Source organism: Muntiacus reevesi, chromosome 4 (assembly GCF_963930625.1).
Source record: "Muntiacus reevesi chromosome 4, mMunRee1.1, whole genome shotgun sequence".
NCBI lineage: Eukaryota > Metazoa > Chordata > Mammalia > Artiodactyla > Cervidae > Muntiacus > Muntiacus reevesi.
Genome location: NC_089252.1, coordinates 165,572,834 through 165,594,797, shown reverse-complemented (window position 1 = coordinate 165,594,797; position 21,964 = coordinate 165,572,834). Strand labels below are relative to the sequence as shown.

The following is a 21,964-nucleotide window of genomic DNA, read 5'->3' as shown; positions in this document are numbered from 1 at the left end:
TGTCTGCTTTCTAAGCGAAAAGTTTTGCAAAAATTAAAATTAATCAAGTAAGGAATTTTAGACTTCATGGTGATAGTTACAGTAGTTAGCAATTACTGAGTACTTACTATGTTTTAGACACTTTATAGGAAATTTCTTATTTAAACCTCAGCATTACTGTACCCTCATCTTAAAGGTGATGACACATAGGCTTAGAAAAATTTGGTAGTCTACTAAGATTCACCCTGGTACCAGGTGATAGAGCCAGTATTTTGACTCCTTAACTAGACCTTTTATATCAGAGTCTCACCTCTTAATTTGCTGCTTTACACAATCTGTACAAGTGTTAATTGGATTGATTTTGTTTTTCTAGGGCAAGTGAGTTTTGAAACAATGAAGAATTTGATAAGAAAGGAAATATGAGATGTATATTTTTTTCCCTGAATGTTTTTTCTCAATCTTGTCTAAAAAGGATCAAAATAGCTATGTGTATGAAATGTAGTATCAGCTCAGTTCAGTCACTTAGTCGTGTCTGACTCTTTGCAACCCCATGGACTGCAGCACACCAGGCTTCCCTGTCCATCACCAACTCCTGGAGGTTGCTCAAACCCATGGCCATTGAGTCGGTGATGCCATCCAACTATCTCATCCTCTGTCGTCGTCCTTCTCCTGCCTCATTTTTCCCTGCATCAGGGTCTTTCCCAGTGAGTCAGTTCTTCACATCAGGTGGCCAAATTATTGGAGCTTCAACTTCAGCATCAGTCCTTCCAATGACTATTCAGGACTGATTTCCTTTAGAATTGACTACAGTATACAAACTATACAAACAGAATTTTAAAATATAAGCACCTGTTTTTGGTTTTTACCAAATTAATAAAATGTTCCATTTCAGCTAATAATGCCTGCATTGATTTATAATAAAAATGATGACAGCCATAGGTAGGATCTAAATAATTTACCATATTCAGGACTAAAATACTCTGCCTTTGAATATTTTTCTCCCTAAATTGATACATTTAGATATTGAAGATGTTTCAGTAAGAAAGATAAAATATGTTTTTATTTATTCTCAGTATCACTGAAAATAACTTTTATTATAAAATTTGAAAAATGATTTGTTTTAAAATTTTTTATAAAATTTATTAATAGAATTGCTTAGCTTATTTAAAAAAGAAATGTTTGTCACAGTAATTTTATTTGTTTTTTATGTTAATACTTTATCTCTTTATCCTTTTCATTAACTGCCTAATATTGTCAGATTAATATGTATAGAAATATGAACATCTTCTCAATACCTTGACATTCTCACCCTGGTGATCTTGATCTGCACTCAGACTCAATCACCAGTTCCATAAATATACCCTAGGCTGACATTATCTACAACTGCACTTGCCATATATCATTTTAAGCAAACTGCTTTCTGACTGCCACTTCTGCTCCTATTTCTCTCAAACTCACTAGATTAGACCTGTCACTCCCTTGATTCTGCTTCTTTGATGGTCTCTAATTATTTCTACGTTTATAAATCCAGTGGTTGAAGTCTTCATTGTCTTAGTTCAGTTCAGTTGCTCAGTCGTGTCTGACTCTCTGTGACCCCATGGACTGCAGCAAACCAGGCTTTCCTGTCCTTCACCAACTCCAGGAGCTTGCTCAAACTCATGTCCATCGAGTCGGTAATGTCATCCAACCATCTCTTCCTGATGTCCCGTTCTCCTCCTGCCTTCAGTCTTTCCCAGCATCAGGGTCTTTTTAGTGAGTCAGTTCTTCACATCAGGTGGCCAAAGTTTGGAGTTTCAGCTTCAGCATCAGTCCTTCCAATGAACACCCAGGACTGATCTCCTTTAGGATGGACTGGTTGGATCTCCTTGCAGTCCAGGGGGCTCTCAAGAGTCTTCTCCAACACCACAGTTCAAAAGCATCAATTCTTTGGTGCTCAGCTCTCTTTAGAGTCCAACTCTCACATCCATACATGACTACTGGAAAAACCATAGCTTTGACTAGACAGACCTTTTTTAGACAAAGTAATGTCTCTGCTTTTTAATATGCCATCTAGGTTGGTCATAACTTTTCTTCCAGGGAGCAAGCATCTTTTGATTTCATGGCTGCAGTCGCCATCTACAGTGATTTTGGAGCCCAAGAAAATAAAAGTCTTTCACTGTTTCCATTGTTTCCCCATCTATTTGCCATGAAGTGATGGGACCGGATGCCATGATTTCAGTTTTCTGAATGTTGAGTTTTAAGCCAACTTTTTCACTCTCCTCTTTCACTTTCATCAAGAGGCTCTTTAGTTCTTCACTTTCTGCCATAAGGATGGTATCATCTGCATATCTGAGGTTATTGATATTTCTCCCAGCAATCTTGATTCCAGCTTGTGCTTCATCCAGTCCAGCATTTTGCATGATGTACTCTGCATATCTTAGCTTGCCAGCAAAAATTTACATACTTACTTACGTTTCCATCTAGAAGTATTTTCTCTTCACATGGCTGTCAGTGCACAAGTTCTCACTGGCTACAGCTTCTCAAAGTCATTTGTAAGATGCTCTTCGTATTTCTGACCTCAAAACATCAGGGTGATATGCTTAGTCTTTGGATCTTCTTTCTTTTCCTTAATGTTTTACCCTGACTTTTAATCCTTTCTATAGATTGATATCTTATATCTCCTACACAAATTCTCCCTTAATTCCTGTTTCAGCCATTCCATATCTTCATCTGTACCTGATGAAAATCTAAGGATAACACGTCTGAAACTAACCTTTCCTCTTCCCCCTAAAATCTACTACTCTGTTATTTTTTCCTGTCTGAGTAATCATCACTTGCACTCTTCTGATTGCTTAAGCTAAAACCCTTGGTATCATTCTGATTCCCTTGCATTTCTCACCTGCATAATCTAGCTTCTAAGTATTCCTTAGAATCTGTTCTCAGTCTGATGGCTTAATGTTGCTTCCTCTGTTACCACCTTGTTTGGATTTCTGTAGTAGCCTAGTCTCCCATCCTTGACATTCTTTAGTTTGTTTTTTTACTAGCAGCCAAAATGAGCACTTAAAATGTCAGTTGGATCATGCCACTTCTCTACTCACAACCCCTCACTGACTTCTCTTCTTAATCAGATAAAGTAGAATGCTTTCATAACTACCTAAATTCTGTATGATCCTACAATTAGTACCTTGGCAGTCTTATTTTCACCTTGCTCATTCCACTTGAGGCTTCCCTAGTGGTTCAGTGGTAAAGAATCTGCCTACCAATGCAGGAGATCTGTGTTCGTTCCCTGGGTGGGGAAGATTCCCTGGAGAAGGAAGTGGCGGTCTACTCCAGTATTCTTTCCTGGGAAATCCCATAGACAGTGGAGCCTGGTGGGCTACAGTCCATGGAGTCACAAAGAGTCAGACACAAGTTAGCAACTGAACAACACCAAATTCCACTTCAGCTACATTGGCGCTCCTTAGTGTTCTAAAACATGCCAAATACATCCCCATCTCAGGGCCTTTGCGTTACCCTTCTCAAAATCAAAGCGGACATTTCCGTATTACTTGTATATCTTATGCGTATAAATGTGTATGTATTAATAGGAAAAATGCCTAGAAGAAAAAAATATCAAAATGGTAACAGTGGTTATCTCTAGGTGGACATTTTATTTGTATTTTATGTATTTTTGGAATGAGCAAGATTTATTTCTTCAATCAGGAAATAAGTATTCATTTTTATAGAAAGACTAAAATGACCTCCCTTCCTTGACTTCTGCCAGTAGCCTCCTTCCTAGGTGATTTTCTCTTTTTTGTACTGCTTACATGGGCGTATCCACTTGGAAGTTCATCATTATATACTGACAATTTGTGCATTTTTCTGTATGCATTTACACTTCAATTAAAAAATCAGTACTGCCAAAATAGAAAGCAGTATTAACAGTATACTTATAGTTATTTTCAAAAATCTTCTGGCTAGTTTGCTCTAAGTTTTGAAGTACACTGTAATGTATACTATGTAATTAATGCCTTAATTAAGCTGTCTTTCACTGTAGGACTGTTAGCATTAGAAGCTAAATAGAACATAAACAGTGCTATTAACTAAGTTTGATTATGTAGGATAGGTGTGGGTTTTATTTTTTAAGTGAACATGTATTGTTAGACTTAGTATTTTACGGATTATGTTTTGTCCAAAATTAATCAAGTATTCTAAAAGTTAGGAGTATTTTATATTTCTTCATATGTTATAAAATATTTTAAGTGTAATTTTCTTGAATCTAAGTTAGGTGAGTTATTGACAATGTTTAAAAATACTTTAAAGATTCATCTAAATATGGTACCAAAACTTAATAACTCTCAAACATGTAGAAACTCTTATATCTTACTTTACAGCAGATAAATTGCTCTAGGTTTTTAAAAGAGACTTCTCCCACTCAGGTAATTGGTTTACAAATAAGGAAGATACATGGTTTTATCTTGGAATCAAGAGATTTTGACCAACCTCTCTTCAAAGACGGCACTTTTTTGTGTGTTTCCATATTCTGTTTAGTTTCAGTTAGCTATTTAAACTGTAAATTATATTTAGCTTAATATAAATTATTCTTAAATTGGTTTTGTTGTAACAAAATTTCATCCTGTGGCATCTCTGAATCATACTTTAATTTCTAACACCAACATATCATCAGAAAATACATTAATTTTATAATGTGTAAGAAGTTAAAGTGCATCCTCTATAATGTAATCTGTATTTTAGTATTATGTGATTGAGCTCTTACCTTTGAGATATTAGTTTCCCCAAGTAATTATCTGTCAGAGTTACAATTATCATTTTGTTCCTAAAAAGTATACCCAGTTTCAAAAACTTGATTGTTTTATATATTTCCTACATATTTGTTTACCTTCTCTTATTGTTATTATCAGTATTTTAAATTTAGGATTTTTATGCTAGTGAGCACTTATCTTTGTGTATACATTATTAAATATTTATTATATTTACATATCTTTCCTCAAATTTAGATACAATTGAAAAGGAAATAAGAAAAATCTTCAATATTCCAGATGAAAAGGAGACCAGATTGTGGAACAAATACATGAGTAATACATTTGAACCACTGAATAAACCAGACAGCACCATTCAGGATGCTGGTTTATACCAAGGACAGGTATTGTTTAGCAATACTGTTTATTTTATGCATACTGTACATGTAGCTTTTGAGACTCATAAATTTTATGGCTATCCTGACAATCTACAGTGGGTTCTACTATCTCTGATTTCCTCTTTCTAACTCATCTGTTCTCTGTCCCTGCTTGTCACTAATTATACACTAATTATAACCTCTTCTCTCCTTGAGCTTGAGAATAACCTACTTTTTAAAAATAAATTCTTTTCCATTGACAACTAACATAATAAGGGATCAGCATACTTTTTGTAAAGGATGAAGTAATCAATGTTTTTGTTTCAGTGGTCTATATGATCTCTGTCATGACCACAACTTTGCCATTGCAGTAGCACGAAAGTAATGGTAAACAGTAGTAGAAAATGGGTATGGCTGTGTTCCAACAGTCTTTATTCTCAAAAGCAGTCAGTGAGCTAAGTGAATTGTAGTTTGCCAACCCCTGTTAGAAGGGGTCAGCCCCCAGTTTGATATATAAGGATATATATCATATCCTTATATTATAATCCAAACAAATGAGAGACTTTCTTTATGATGTAATCCAAACAAATGAATGTGTTGAGAAATGAAGATTTCTAGACACAATCAGCAAGTCTTACTGATTCTTCCAACTCTCTCTTTAATTAATCTCTCTTCCATTCCCAGCGCTTACCTTTTTGTAATGTTTTAACAAATCCCTCTGCTTCCAGTCTTTTCATATCCACTCTCAATCTTCCATATTTCTGCCAGAATAGCCATTCTAAAATGTAGACCTTATTATTTCCTTTCCACTAATCTTTCCTGGCTCCTTAAAATTGTAGAAAAAGTCCCAGCACCTTAACATAGCATGCAAGTCACGGTTTATCCTTGTACCTTATTCTTCTAGCATCTTTTGATTAATCTTGCCTTTTGATTTGCATTCCTAACAGAACCTAACCGAACTACTTGCAGTCCTTAGGCCTCCTGTGGTGTTCCATTCTCTTGTTCTTTGACATATGTTGTTTCATCTGCCCATTGTACCCTTCTCCCCAATCCCTGTATTCATCCAAAACAAAATTCTTTTTAAACATCCAAATACTGAAATGAAGCTTCCCATCCTATCATGTAATCTAACCAGATCAGATTATCCATCCTTCCAATTCCAATGTTAGGTCATTTCTTCAGCCTTTCATGATCTGTTTATCTCAGTATCTAACTGAGGCATAGGATTTTTTTTTTACTTTGGAGAAAAAATGTATCCCTTAACTTCCATAATGATTGACATATATGTCTTGTGTCATTCATTGTATACTTTGCTGTGCTTCGTTGATTGTCGTGTCCGACTCTTAATGACCCCATGGACTGTAGCCTGCCAGGCTCCTCTGTCCGTGGGGATTCTCCAGGCAAGGGTACTGGAGTGGGTTGCCATGCCCTCCTCCAGGGGATCTTCCTGACCCAGGGATGGAACCCAGGTTTCTCGCATTGCAGGCGGATTCTTTACTGTCTGAGCCCCCAGGGAACCTTGTATCATTCATTGTCTACTTCAGTTATTTATATATTAAGCTCCCTGGCTAAACTATAAAGTCCTTGTTTTGGTTGGATTTTGTGTCCTAAATACAACCTATATTTTAGTACCTGACACAGAGCCTGCTGCTCCAATATGTGGAAGCTTTTGCCTTGTTTTGTGTTAGTTTAAAATTGATATTGATATGTGATGGAAATTGTTCCTACTATAATCAAATATTGTCCTGAGCTGTAAAACAGTGATTTTCACACTTATTTTAGCCATTATATTCTTAAGTAAAATCCTACAAAATATGTATTCCAATTAAAAGGAGTTATTCAGTTGAAGCTGATTGAGACATTTGGAACTACTAGGTGATGCTTCCTTAGCCATCCAACTCCTCTTTCTCTCTTCCAGTAGAAAGAGATTATCATCCATCAGGCCATGAGCTCCAGGAAGTACAGTTTAAAATATGTAGGATTATTTCTTTAAATCTTTTCAGTAATTGATTCTGTGTAATGGCTATAATTCTCCTTGTCATGTATATTAGACTGAAGCTTAGAGAATTTAAGTAAGTAATTTGATGATAGGAATGCATTTATCAGAATGAAGATGGCCAAATTATTTTAATAAGACTAAATATCTTATTAAACATTCTTATAGAATATCTTTAGAGACATTTGATCTTTTGAAACAGAAATGGTTCAGAGAAAATGCATGAAATTTTCTAAATTTTGTACCAGTCATTTTCTGAATGGTGATGAATGAACTGAACACTATCTTAGACTTAAAAGAATTTTTTTTTCTTACTGAAATAGAAAGTATCCTCATTAGAAAGTGAAACAAGGATACATTATTGAAGAGTTTGCCTCGCAAAATAGATGGTCTTTACTTCTCTTTCTAGTATGTGTATGTTCAGTTTAATTAAATCTTAAAATCTTTTAAAAAATATTTTCATTTTGAGTTAAAGTTTTAGCCATGAACGATGAAAATTTTATTCAGAAAATGATACATTTGAGTAAAGAAATGAGTTTTAGCATTTCTGATGGCATTCAACATTAAATGTAAAGACAAAAGGAATTTAAAATACAAATACTGCTTGGGATTAAAGGTTACAATTAAACTTTAAATGTCGTTTTGATTCTTTAGCTTTAGAATCTTCCTTTAAAAAACAAACCATAAGCAAAGATATTAAATGTATACCTTTGACATTTTCTATAGCTAAACTCTTTTGCTTTATAGCTGATTTAAGTGTTGCTAGAGACAAAGTTTATGTGTATGTGGTTTTGTGTGTGTGTGTGTGTGTATGTGTTTTTTAATAAAGTGCAATTTTTGCTTAGGTGTCTATACAGTTAAAAGTTGTAGCACAGGAAATCCTTCAGAAGTTAAAAATTACTCAGCAAACTCAGTTTTATAAACATGTAAAACTATGTAAATACATGACTGTATCATCTTAGAACAGAAATTGAGCATGATGGTTAACTGCCAGTGGCAGGTGGGGAGAGGAATATGGTCAAGGAGGTGTCAGGATGGCAGATACACAGTGCACTGTTCTTAATACATTACCTGTATTTCATGTGTGTTTTGGGAGTTTGTTTTTTGTTTTCTGGTCAAGCTGTATGGCTTGCAGGATCTTAGTTCCCCACCCAGGGATTGAATATGTGCTCCCTGCACCAAGGGCATGGAGTCCTAAGCACTGGACCATCAGGGAAGTTCCTCACATGTGCTTTTTGTTCGTAGGAAGTAATTAAGTTTTTTACAGATAACTTTTTTAAAGGTAACTTTGGCTTCCCTGATAGCTCAGTGGGTAAAGAATCTGCTTGCAATGCAGGAAACACAGGAAATGCGAGTTCGATCTCTGGGTTGGGAAGATCCCCTGGAGGAGGAAATGGCAACCCACTCCAGTATTCTTGCCTGGAAAATCCCATGGACAGAGGAGCCTGGTGGGATACAGTCCCTTGGTCGCAAAGGGTCGGACACAACTGAGCAACTAACACACCACACACAAAGATAACATTAGTGTTTTAATTAGCATATTTTATCAACAGCATGGTTCCATGAATTTTTTAAATCAATATTTCATTTGTATGTGTGTTCTGAATCATGCTTACATTTTTGCATGGTTAATATCCAAATGCCAACTTAGAAATTGCCTGAAACATACAGTCCACAAAAATATATTACTAAGTATACATACGTCCACTTCTTATGACTGATTCATGTTGTTATACTGCAGAAACCAGCACAACATTGGTAAAGCAATTATCCCCCAAATAAAATTTTTTTAAAAAATTATTTTATCAATAAAGAAGTATATTACTAAGAATATATAGAACAGGTAACAAAATTGCAACTTTAAGAAGAGTTAGTAAAAATGAATATGTAGTGTAGAATATATGCAAATTTTTAGTGCCTTGAATTAGCTTCCAGACATGTTTTCTATATTATAGTTTTCCTGTGGAAATTTAGATACTAGCTTGTAGAGATCACTTATTTCTTTTGTTAATTATTTTGATTTTTCTTCTTTGCACAGACTCACCCCTACTAAAAACTAGAAGAGAGCCTTCTTGTTTAGATTGGAAGATAATGAAATTACTTTAAAATATAGTTCACCTCAGCCTGTACCTTTCATTTGTTAGAGGTGATTTGTGTCTACCCTAACTGTGCTGCAGTAGAGAACTGCAATCTGATTCTCATACATGGTTCTATCATTTATATCTTAAAAGATTTTCTAATTTATACAATGATAATGTAAATAAGGACAAATTTCTTTTCTTTTTTTCTTTAATTTATTTATTTTAGTTGGAGGCTGATTACTTTACAGTATTGTAGTGGTTCTTGCCATACACTGACATGAATCAACCACAGGTATACGTGTGTTCCCCATCCTGAACCCCCTCCCACCACCCTCCCCATCCCATCCCTCAGGGTCATCCCAGTGCACCAGCCCTGAGCACCCTGTCTCATGCTTCGGACCTGGACTGGCGATCTGTTTCACATATGATAGTATACCATGTTTCAATGCTATTCTCTCAGATCAAAGCCCCAGACCAATCATATATAATCTGTAATTTGGAACTGTCTTTGTCTCCGTTACTCAGTATTTGCATAACAATAAGTTGGCTGAGATCATACATCAGTATGTTTAACAACTGCAACCATTTATTGAGCATCTGTTTTTTGCACAGTACTTTTAAAAGCAACAAATAGAAAACATACTCCCCAAATTCAAAGAACTTCTAACTACTTGGTTAAACTTGAATCTTTAAGTCGTAGAACCAGTGATTTTCCTTGTAGTTTGTTACCTCCTTTCTTTCTGTCATTGCCGACTGCTTATATTCAAGGTCTCTTTATCTCCCTTGACCTGCTTTGAAATCAAAATGCAAATACCTCTTCACCTTGTCTACTGTGTCCTATAAGTCATTGCAGAGTTACTTTAGTTATTTAGCATATACAGCTAATCTTCTTAAGCTATTTTAATTTCAGCGTTAAGGAAAAACACTCTATTATTGTCTTATTTGCAGGTGTTAGTGATAGAACAGAAAAATGAAGATGGAACATGGCCACGGGGTCCGTCTACTCCTAAGTAAGTGCTCTCACCTTTTATGGCTTAATACATGATTTTGAAGCTTTGATTTCAGATAATACAGAATGATAGAAGAACCTAATTATATATTGCAAATATATTTAACTTTTTAATACTTTAGTATTTTATTTTCAGTATGAGTTTTCTAAATTTGCACTTAAATTAATATGCTGTAATTTAAAAGCTTCCCAATACTAATCTCTTTTAAAATAATGTATAAATGTTATAAATGTAATGGTGCACTAATACAATCAAATCACTATTTAAACATTTTGTTTAATATTTTTCATGCTTTTTGTGATTTTTTTAAAGTGTCTGTTAAAAGAATATTCTTTATCAAAATGAATCTGATATGAAAGTAATACTTTTTATTTATTTAAATAAATCTAGTATAAAAGCACAAGTAGAGTCAGAGGAGCTTAAGTATTTTGATGGTAAATGGGCAATGAAAAAATTAGAAATCTTCTATTTTTTTAAATTATGGTAAGAAAACATAACTTGATATCTGTCTGCCCTCTTAACAAAGTTTTAAGTGTGTGCACTTGCAGTATTGTTAACTGTAGGTACATTGTTCTACAGAAGATCTCTAGAATTTATTCATCGTGTAGCAATCTTTATTCCCGTCGAACTGTAATTCCTCATTTCTCCCTTCTTCAGTCCCTGGGAATCACCATTCTACTCTCTGTTTCTATGAGTTTGACTAGTTTGCATAGCCTCGTATAAGTGAAATCACACAGTATTGTCTTTCTGTGAATTGTCTTACTTTACCAGACATACTATCCTTAGTCATATGGGCTTATCGCTTCTTGAAAAAATCTGGTCTTTGATAGCTTTCATGAAGTGAAATAGTTACCTCTATATTGTATAGCCTGCTTATATTATCGTTTGCAAAATTTCAATTCCTCTGATTTTTGCATTATTAACAAAGCCATTGGGCTGGATGTCTGTAGGAACAAGATCATTTTTTGCAGGTCTTAATAGTAACACGGGCTTCCCTGGTGGCTCAGTGGTAAAGCATCTGCCTGCCAGTGTAGGATGCATGGGTTTGATTCCTGGGTTGGGAAGATCTCCTGGAGAAGAAAATGGCAGCCCACTCTAATATTCTTCCTGGATAATCCCGTGGACAGAGAAGGCCTGGTGAGGCTACAGACCATGGTGCTACAAAGAATCAGAGGCGACGCAGCAACTAACCCACCACCAAGCATACTGTCCCTTAGGTTCATCCATGTTATCAAATATGGCATGATTTTGTTCCTTTTTCAAGGCTGAATAAAAGTTCGTTGTATATTTTCTTTATCCATTTATCCATCAACAAACATTCAGGTTGTTTTCATCATCTGGGCTATTTTAAATTATACTGCAGTGAACTTGGGAGTGCAGATGCCTCTTCAAGATGCTGATTTCATTTCCTTTGTATGTGTACCCAGAAGTGAGATTTCTGGATCATGTGATAGTTCTAGTTCTAATTTTTTGAGGAATCTGCTTACTGTTTTCGTAGTACCTATACCATTTTACACTGCAGCAGTTCACAAGGGTTCCAGTTTCCCCACATCCTTGCTGGCTCTTGTTTTCTTTTGTTCTTTTGGTAATAAACATTCGAGCAGGTGTAAGGTGGTATCTCTTTGTGGTCTGATTTGCATTTCCCAATGATTTCTGGTATTGAGCATCTTTTAAACATTCTTATTACCGGTTTGTATGCCTTCTTTGCAGAAGTGTCTGTTCAAACAAACCCTAGGCCCATTTGTTAATCTGGTTATTTGAGGGTTTTGCTGTTGTAATAAGTTTCTTATATATTGGTATTTTGGATATTAACTTCTTATCAGATATGTTGTTTAAAGATTTAAAAACAAGACCTGGATCTATAAAACATGACGTTGGTCTCGGCAGTGATATATTGACTATGACAGCAAAAGCACTAGCAACAAAAGCATAATAGACAAAAGGGACTACATCAAACTAAAAAGTTTCCACACAGTAACAGAAACAACCAACAGAGTGAAAAGGTAGCATGCTGCATGGCAGAAGTATTTCTATGGGTTTTAGGATTTTCAGATCCACATTTCATTATCAAAAACACTTAGGGCTAGTTGTATTTCAGTATTTCAACTTTGTAGACTTTTGAGAAGTAATGTGTGTCACATGCTACTTAACTATTTTACTATTTCTGTCCAGGGAGACTCTCATAGTTAAGCACATTAGTTAGTATTCATCAAGTATTCACACTAAGTAGGATAAATAAGGAGTATAAATAGCTCATATCAGTTCAGGTTAGAATACCCTTAAGTGAATCATGGAGAATTTTTTAAGTTTTAAAAGCTTTTGGAATTTCAGATTTTCTGATGAAAGGTTGTGAATTTTGTGTTTTGAAATCCTTAAAATAACGATTCTTAAATTTATAATAATTTAGTCATTGTTAACCTAGCTAATAAAAGAGAACAGCCTGCCACTTAATTTCCTTCAGAACTAAAATATACCTTTAGTGAGTTATTCTCTGTCCTTTTTATCTTCTGTGAAGTTTATTTAAATTTTTTGTGGGAATATGCCCAAGTATATTAATTACATTTTATTTTTACTCCACTTAGTTGGATATAATACAAGAGTAGAAATTATTTTAGGAAGATACTAAAAATCACATGGTAGAATCATGTAGATTTCTTGATGCATTTAGTTTTTAGAAGTTAGGAATATTTGTGAATATTCACATTTAGTGTTTAGATCAGAGCTACTATTTTTTTTTCCTAGCTTATCTTTAGGTAGTTGTATACTTGTTATAGCTTTAAATAACTTTTGAAGTTACAGAATTACTTGTGGGTTAATAGATAAGTCCCATGAATTTCAAAGATTGAGAGACCTTTTCAATTTAAAATTACTGATACTCACCTAAGTAAAACTATATATTAATGTTTTCTTTTATTATCTTCATTCCTGTCTGCTAGCACAGTACCAGTTTTATTTAAACAGCTATAGTTACTTGCTTCTGTAAGAGAAAACATTGTTTATTATATAATGCTTTACCCACTATTCACATACAGTAAATATTGGTAAGTGAAGGTACTATTCCTGAGAATGCACAGAAGTACAGTTGAGTCCCACTCTTCACTGAATCAGCCAGTTTTATAGGAAACCCAAATATTAAAACATGAAAAGTTTAAGTATTTGTTCACTATAAAATGTGAGAAATACATTATAGCAGTATGTCATAAATTGCCAAATAATAGTTTATTATTACTTAATATTATTGTATTAAAAATACAAATAAATTTTTAAATTAGCATCTAGTATATGAAAAGACTCTCAAAAAAACAGGAATAAAAGGGAACTGTCCTAACTTGATAAAGCCTATAAGTCTAAAATCCATAGCAAACATGTAATTGAGAATTTTTGAACCCAAACTAAATAAGATTAGAAATTTTTAAAAGAAATAAAATACACTATTTGCACATAATAATATTGTCTTCATAAAATCCAGAAACAGGAGACTAGAACTAAGAGAATTCAACAATACTGTATAATATAAAATTAATTTATAAAAATTAGCAGGTGTTTTCCATACCCATAGTTCAATACTCTTTAGCTCAGCTGGTAAAGAATCCACCTAAAATGCACAAGACCCCGGTTCGATTCCTGGGTTAGAAAATTCCGCTGGAGAAGGCATAGGCTGCCCACTCCAGCATTCTTGGGCTTCTGTGGTGGCTCCGACAGTAAAGAACCACCTGCAATACGGGAGACCTGGGTTCAATCCACGGGTTGGGAAGATCCCCTAGAGGAGGGCATGGCAACCGACTCCAGTGTTCTTGTCTGCCTTGAAGAAGCCCCATAGACAGAGAAGCCTGGCAGGCTACAGTCCCTGGGGTCATAAAGAGTCGAGACATAACTGAGCAACTATCACAACATATAATAAGTATTTTTATCTTTATAGGCCATAGGGTCTCTGACTCAGCTATAACTGCTGATATAGCTTGAAAATAGCAGTAGACATTGTGTAAACATATGGAGGTGGTGTGTTGCAGTAAAACTTTGTTTAAAAAAAAATGTGGATTTGGCTTGTGAGCCATAGATTCCTGACCATGATATATAACATTAGTAACCCACTTTAATAAGATAATTTGGTTAGTATCTGTGACTTAGGGATCACAGAACAGTGTGAAAATTAATGTGTTCGATTACATTAAGTATTTCTCTTAAAGGAACCATATACAAAGTTAAAAGTCAAATGTTGGTTTTAGAAAATCTAAAACCTACAAGGGAATAATACTGCAGTGTGTAAAGAACTGCTGTGAATTAATGGAAACAAAGCAAATAACCTTTTATGAAGTAAAAGATAAAAAAAATGTAAAGAAGGGGATGCCCAAGCACTGACAGGTAGTGAGGTGGTATACAAGCTCTCTTGTAAAATTGAAGCATGAGATACAACCTAATAGCCATCAGAATGACAAAAACCTAAAAGGGTGCTAATCAGAAGTGTTTGGAGAGTTGCGGAGACGACTTAGGTATTGATGGTGGAAGTACAAACTAGTACCATTCTATAAATCAGTCAGTGTTGAATTAAATTAGGAATGCTTAATGCCTCTGACCCAGCCCTCAGTGGAAGTTTTTACACAGGTCCCTGAATATATTATGCAGTCTTTGTAGCTGCATTGTTTGTGATAGTGGGGATTTGAAGGCAGCCTCGCTAAATATCTTTTTCTGGTAGAATGAGTAAGAAAAATGATGGTGATGTACTGTGGAATGTCAGTGCAGTAGGTAGAAGTAACAGTGGTGAGATCTTCAAAACTGAATAAACTTTAAAACATACAGTTAAGAGGAAAAAATAAAAACGAAATGAAATTTAGCTTAGTATCATTTAGGTGAACTTGGAACAGAACATACTATATAAAATTATAATATTCAAGAACATTGAGAAGGCACCTGAAGTGGAGGAAAATAGTAGAGATTATGGGGGAAAAAAGTTTGAGGAATTATCATTTACAATTGAAGTAAAGATGCAAATTCCTTTTTTCTGGATAAATGCCAGCGTTTTTTAAAAAGTGAAATTCTGTGTATTCATTGAAGTTATTATAACCACATGTGACTTAGACAAATTCAATTGTAGCAGAAGGCATGTAATTTTAAGGTCCTCAAAAAAGAAACTTCAAGGTACTAAAATACAGAACAGCTGTAACACTTAGAATTGTTGTCATATCTGTCGGGAGACAACCCTTGGTCCTCAGCATGGTATGAAGATGCTAGTTTTAATAACCACCTACTAGTCTGGGGTCTGTCCAGTGCTCATACTGCTTTGCATATAGATATTTCCTACCTAGAGTGTCAAAAGCCAAGGAAAAAATCATTAAAAGCTGTAATATGGTGATGAAAGGAAGAGTCACCTGTTGAGTTTGTTAAAACACTGTTACCTAAGCCCCATCATTTGAGTTTCTGATTCAGTAGATCTGGGTCGGGCTCGTGAATTTGCATTTCTCATAATAAGCTCATAGCTGATTCTAATGCTGTTGATTTGTCACACTTTGAGAAATTCTGTAGATAATGTTTCTTAGTATGTATTGTGTGAACCACTATAAACAAGTTTCCACAGTCCTCCCCACCAGACCAGCGGAGTATAAATCTTTATGAGGAGACTCAGGAATCTGAATTTTAGGTGCTGCTTATGAAAAAGAAAATACAAGAACACCACTACAGTAGGCATTGAGAGAAAGCATGTTAATATCTAACTGTCTTGACTTTTCTATACTACTGAAAACTAACTGTTCTGAAGCACCTAAAAATCATACTACGCCCATTTCTATCAGAATGGAGACAATATATCCTCACCTGAGGAACTGCTAAATACAAAAGCCATATTAAGCATAAAATATAATTTTGTTTAAAACATGGTAGTCCTGTTTATAAAAATGTATTAACGTATGACAACCCAAAATCTAATTGGAAATCTTAAGAACCTACCTAAAAATTATTCAGAAGTTTTCTATCTATTTTTATCTATTCAGATTTGTCTGCTAGATATCAGTTTATAATTTTATTTTTTCATCTTTATATTCATGCTATATTTTTTAAAAATTGAGATGCTTAGTTTTTTCCAGAACTTGGATTTCTAATCTAGTTCTTAAGTATCTAATTTCTTAAAACTGCTCAAAAGCACAGTATTTTCTAATAATATTTTATGAAAGCTTCAACCATTGTAATGTTTTTTCTGTTGTGTTAAATTTGACTATCTTTCCAAAAATGTTGTCATTGGGTAGATAGTCTAATTATTCAATTGGAGGTGTGTAGCTAGTTACAGCTTCTATTTTTAAAAAATTATTTTAAAGTAGAGTAATTGTAGAATCCTGTGTGTTCCTAAAGAGAGGAGAAATCTAATCAATAGATTACCCCTTACTCTCCAGAAAATTTGTTTAATGTTAATACCTTATCCCTTAGTTAGAAGCAGTATAACTTGATTAATTAACTAAATTGTACTGTTACTTTTTTCTGTATGGTTTCATTTAGGTATAATTGTCTCAAAGAGTGCTTTTGACAGTACTAATGTTTTAGAAATTAAAATATCCATATTTTGCTGTTTTTCTAAAATAAGTAAAAATTCTTGTAAAGGTAGCATGAGAAGTTGTTTTAATTCAGACATTTTCATTAATTGCTCAAAAATACTGACAAAAGATGTGTAATTAAGAATCTGTTGAAAAAAAAGGATCATTGATGACTGAAGAGGCAGTTTTCATAAGCTAGAAAACATTTGGGGAAGAATCCAAAATCAACCAGGTAAGGCATGACAGGCTAAAATAAATCAAATAGAAAACTAAGTCAGTAGTTCTTAACTCAGATGTTGGCCCTCTGCCATCTGTGTTGTTCTGATTAGCAGAATTCCAAGTTGGTGACTGAGCACTAAGTATAAACTTCATCTTAGTGGTATGTTAATATTTTTACAACACTCTGTCCCTGGATGCTCTGCTCGGAGAGAGGAAACATTTTATAAATAAAACCACTGCATACTACTTTTTATTTAGGATAGATAATAAACATCTAGGTGACTGTAATAATTGTTTTTGTTTTGTTTTTTTTTTACACCAGCTGTTTTGATGCTGTATCAGTTTAAATATAGATAGAAAAGTCTAGCATATATATTTTTTTAGGACTTTTTAGGTGGAATATTTTGTCAGATACCATATAGAGCAGTCAAAATGAGAAGCAAAAATTAAGTTATGTGATGCAACTTATATGTAAATTTTCTTAAATTCTCTTTTGTGTAAGTATTTAACATGCCGCCTGAAATGAAAGGAGACACAAAGCAAATGCCTGTTGAATTGAACTAATCTGTATCTCACAGCAGTCAAGGTGCTTGATTTTTCAAGAGATTGAAATTTTTCATTTTCTCTAAGAACTTAGTTTAGGATGATTGTTAGAAATTGGGAAAGTTAAGATCAGTCTTGTTTTTCTTAACAATTTTTGTTTTTTAATGTTAAATTTTAAAAATTTGGGTTTTATGTCATGTTTGAAATAAAAGTTTTAAATTAGATATGTCAGTATTCAGACTTAATTTCTCTATGTTTTCATTGCTCAATATATATTAGATTTCCATATATGTTGAATATTTAGGTAAAGCTGTGTTTTTCTGTTCAGGTAAGAATTTCAGCTTGGCCTTGAATTGAGCTTTTAGCTGAAACACTGGGAATAGGGGAATTAAAATACTGCATTCAGTTGTCAGGGGTGAAGTTTAATTTTCTCGCTTCATGAAATCAACTCAGCTGTGCTGTTGTTTTACTTTTTTCTATCTTGTTAAGAGATGATTCACTGTCTTACGTTACACTTAGCCCTGACTAGACAAAATGAGTTTAATGCTAGATAACTGGCTTAGCGTCTAGTTTGTGCATAATATTCTAAGCATTTTTTCTCACTCATCTCTTTAGAAAGCTATTAGTGCAAAGTTGCTAATAAGCAGTGTGATTTTCAAATTATATCAAAGAAAGAGTTAGTGTTTGGGCTATAATCCACAGATTGACTAATCAACCCCTAAATTAATTCCACAAGTACTAGCTAGATTGGGCTTTGTGTAATCTAGGTCAGAAGTTGGAATCACAGTAGATAAGTGATCTATTAACAATAATGTCTGTATCAGGATTTTAAAAGTTTTTTCAAACTTTTCTATTTACCTGTGGACCACATCCATCCAGCTCTGATCTCTATGCTCTTTAAGAGCAAGCTCTCTACCAGTGGATTTATCCAAGTGTTTCCTTGACCTTGCTTTTCCTTCATTATCGACTCACTCCTGTGTATATAAATGCCTTGCATACTGCCACACGTATAGTAGATACTAGTTAACATTAGTTTGTGCTTATGTTTCTTTTCCAGTATCATTTTCCAAGCTAACCTATAGATACATATAAACAAATCTCTCCCACCTTTAAAAACAAGACCATCAGTTTCCTCTGAATAGCATTTAGTTTTTCTCCCTTTGATAGCCAACTTCTTTAAAAAGGCAGTGCTTACTATTCCTTATCACGTATTCAGGATTTAGCAGAGTCCTTATTGAACTTTTTAAAAACCTAATTTATTTGATCTCTCTCTTTAATACTTCTTTTTGATAACTATCTCCTAAAGAAATTCTCTGATTTTGAAACCATTATACCAGTGTTTCAGGACTCTGACCAATCCTCTGACTGGCTGGCTCTCTTCCTCTCCAGGGCTGCCTGCCTGTTTTTGCACGTTTCATACTGCACAACTCCAGGGACATCATTCACACTGTAATCTATAAAAGGCCGTCTTTGGCACTGTGCAGTTTTACCTACCATTGTCTTTGTACTATTGGTGCAAATATCTACCCAGGGAAGGAGGTCAGACAGTCTTCAAATAACATGTTGGTGTTTTTGTGAAAATAGTTTTGACCTCATGGACTGCTGCCTGGAGAGGATCTTGTAGCCTGCTCGGTGTCCATGGATTGCACTTTGAGAACTGTGTTCCGAATCTCCAAGACCTGTTGCCTGTGCCCGCTCCACTGTCTTACTTCTCACCTCTGTTGTTCTTACAGTCTCCTAAATGCTCTTCCAATCTTCAGTCTCTTTCTGTTCCTCAAGAGTTAACTTTCTAGAATACAAATTGACTATGTTGATACTCTTAAAATCTTTCAACATGCCACAGCACAATTGGATAAAATCCAAATTCCTTCAGAGGACATAAGAGGTTCTTTATTATCTCACCTGCCTTACTAACTTCTGTTTCTGACACTGTATACTTCCTATTCTTTCAGTTAATTGATAATTCCCTAAATGCATCATGATTTCTGTAGCCCCACACATTTTCACATGCTGTTCTTTCCTCCTAGAATACTCTTATATTCCAGTGTCCACCTACCCTTCCAGCTTTGCACAGTTTAAAATTACTTAATGTTACTACCCACAAAGTTTGACTTTGTTATAGTTTTAAGATTTGGTATCCAACTGACACTGTTTGTAGGTTGCTTGTTTCATTTCTCCCTGTTAGATTATGAGCTATTTGAGATCAGGAGCTTTATCTGTCTTTGAATTGCTATACTTAACAGGGGCAAGAAATCCAATACTGTCTTGGAGTAGAGTTGCTAATGAATAGTAAAAATGCACAGATGGGCAGAAAAAACGATACACACACACACACACACACACACAGAGACACACACACTCCCCACCCGCATATGGGCTTCCCTGCTAGCTCAACTGGTAGCGAATCTGCCTGTAATACAGGAGACCCTGGTTCAATTCCTGGATCAGGAAGCTCCCCTGGAGAAGGGATAGGCTACCCACTCCACTATTTTGGGGCTTCCCTGGTGGGTCAGTTGGTAAAGAATCTGCCTCCAATGTGGAGGACCCGGATTGAATCCCTGGATTCAGAAAATTCCCTGGAGAAGGGCACGGCACCCCACTCCAGTATTCTTGCCCAGAGAATCCCCATGGACAGAGGAGCCTGGCGGGCTACAGTCAGTGGGGTTGCAAATAGTCAGACGTGACTGAGCGCCTAAGCACAGCACATATATACCATATATATAAGTATATATGTGTGTGTGTATATAGGTATTTCACATGATGTATGACTGTAGCCATATATAATAAATATGTTATAGTCTTTATTTTCATAACTTTTACTATAAGGTTCAAGGGAATATTTCTCTTTCTGTATACTTGAAAGCTTGTAGTGAGTTGAATTAAATTATAGTCAAATGGATCACATTTTGAAAAATTAACCTCCTTAATTCATGATAAGTTAGTTTCAGTGTTTTTAGTTTGTTTCCCTGATTTAGCATTATTAATAGGAAGGCAAACAATGCCAGAATGTTTCTTTATTACTATTAACATTTTAAAATAAATACCTTAAAATATTAGTATTTATATTAAAATTGCATTTTAAGAGTGTCTTCTGCATTGTTTTATATTAAAACTTGGTGGCTGTATTTTTTGTTTTGAGCTTAGTACAGTTAAGCAAAATCTTGTAAAGGTCTTCTGTCAGAAAGGCAGCTAAATAGAAGTCCCACTTGATATAATCTTATCTGTATATAGTCAACAACAACAAAAAATCCTTCTTTAAAATGAAAAAATTTTACCAAGATTTCATAAAACCTCAAAAGTTAAATAAAATTTTTATATATGTAATAAATTTTATTACCCACCACTTTGCAAAATTCAAATTACCAAAGAACAAATATTATAGATTATATACTTTCCTGTTCATTGACCATTTTGCTGTTCATTGTCACCTGAGTAAAAGAAATAAAATAATTTTTAAAACAGTAATCACTTTAGGCCTCACTAATTTAGAATTTCTGATGACTAAGATACTGGACTGAAAGTATTAACTTCTTGAGGCACTACAGCCCGTGGCCTAGATGTTGCCTAGCAAATTAAATTTGTGTACAAAATTACAAGAGAAATTAAATCTTTCAGAAACTTCTAAGTACTTTAATTGTTTGTATATCAAGGATTTGTTTATTATAAATCATGCCTTCAAAACATATTTGTTGATTAAAAGCCATTAGTAATTGAGATTTCTCCAAAAAGATTCTGAACTAGTGAGGTGCATAGTATATAGTCAGATTTATACTGTTAAGTATTTGCAGGGATGAATTTGGCCAAATATTGCTTCATGGGATTATGTTTGGAATTCTCTTTGCTCTTTTATCCCTCTTGCCTTACACTTTTAAAATAGGGAAATCCTCTGATATCTGTGTTGTGTTTAATTAGAATGCCATGCTACCTGCTGGGGGCCTCCCAGGTGGCTCAGTGGTGAAGAATCCGCAGGCCAGTGCAGGAGATGTGGGTTTAATCCCTGGGTTGGGACGATCCCTGGAGGAGGAAATGGCAACTCACTCCAGTATTCTTGCCTGGAAAACCCCATGGCCAGAGGGACCTAGAAGGCCACAGTCCATAGGGCTGTGAGAGTTGAACACGACTGAGCAACTGAGCGTGCATGCTCGGTGCCCACTGAGACACAAGTGGGTTTCTTTAACATGCTTCCTTTAAAAAGTAGTATTTTAATTCCACTGATTTAAGAAAATTATTGATTTTAAAATATTAGTAGTGGTTACCTGAACTCAGAAATGGGTGTATTGTATTAGTAGATTTATGAGAATAATACCGAGTTTTATGTTTAATTTGATAAATTTCTTTTGAAAATAGTTCCCTTATATACCATTTTTTTAAATATGAATGAATACATCAGAAATTGAAAACCAAAGGATGATGATTTTGTCATAAATCTGTTTTCCAGCATTCATTTACTACATACATTGTCATCTGTTAGTTCTTTTCTTTATTTCATAATTAATTTCAAAATTCAGCATTTTTTATCTAAT

The 21,964-nt window shown here is 34.5% G+C and overlaps 1 protein-coding gene across 4 annotated transcripts in view; it reads left to right on the top strand.

Moving 5' to 3' along the window:
• Positions 1-21,964, top strand: part of USP15 (ubiquitin specific peptidase 15) — a 125,480-nt gene that overhangs the window by 53,354 nt on the left and 50,162 nt on the right. For all 4 annotated transcript variants that reach the window (XR_010663077.1, XM_065934730.1, XM_065934729.1 and 1 more), the window contains exons 5-6: positions 4,956-5,101; positions 10,100-10,161. Coding sequence is in view for 3 of the 4 variants with exons in the window: in XM_065934730.1 (XP_065790802.1) it covers positions 4,956-5,101; positions 10,100-10,161 (208 nt within the window). In the remaining variant the exon portion in view is untranslated. The remainder of the gene's footprint in view (positions 1-4,955; positions 5,102-10,099; positions 10,162-21,964) is intronic.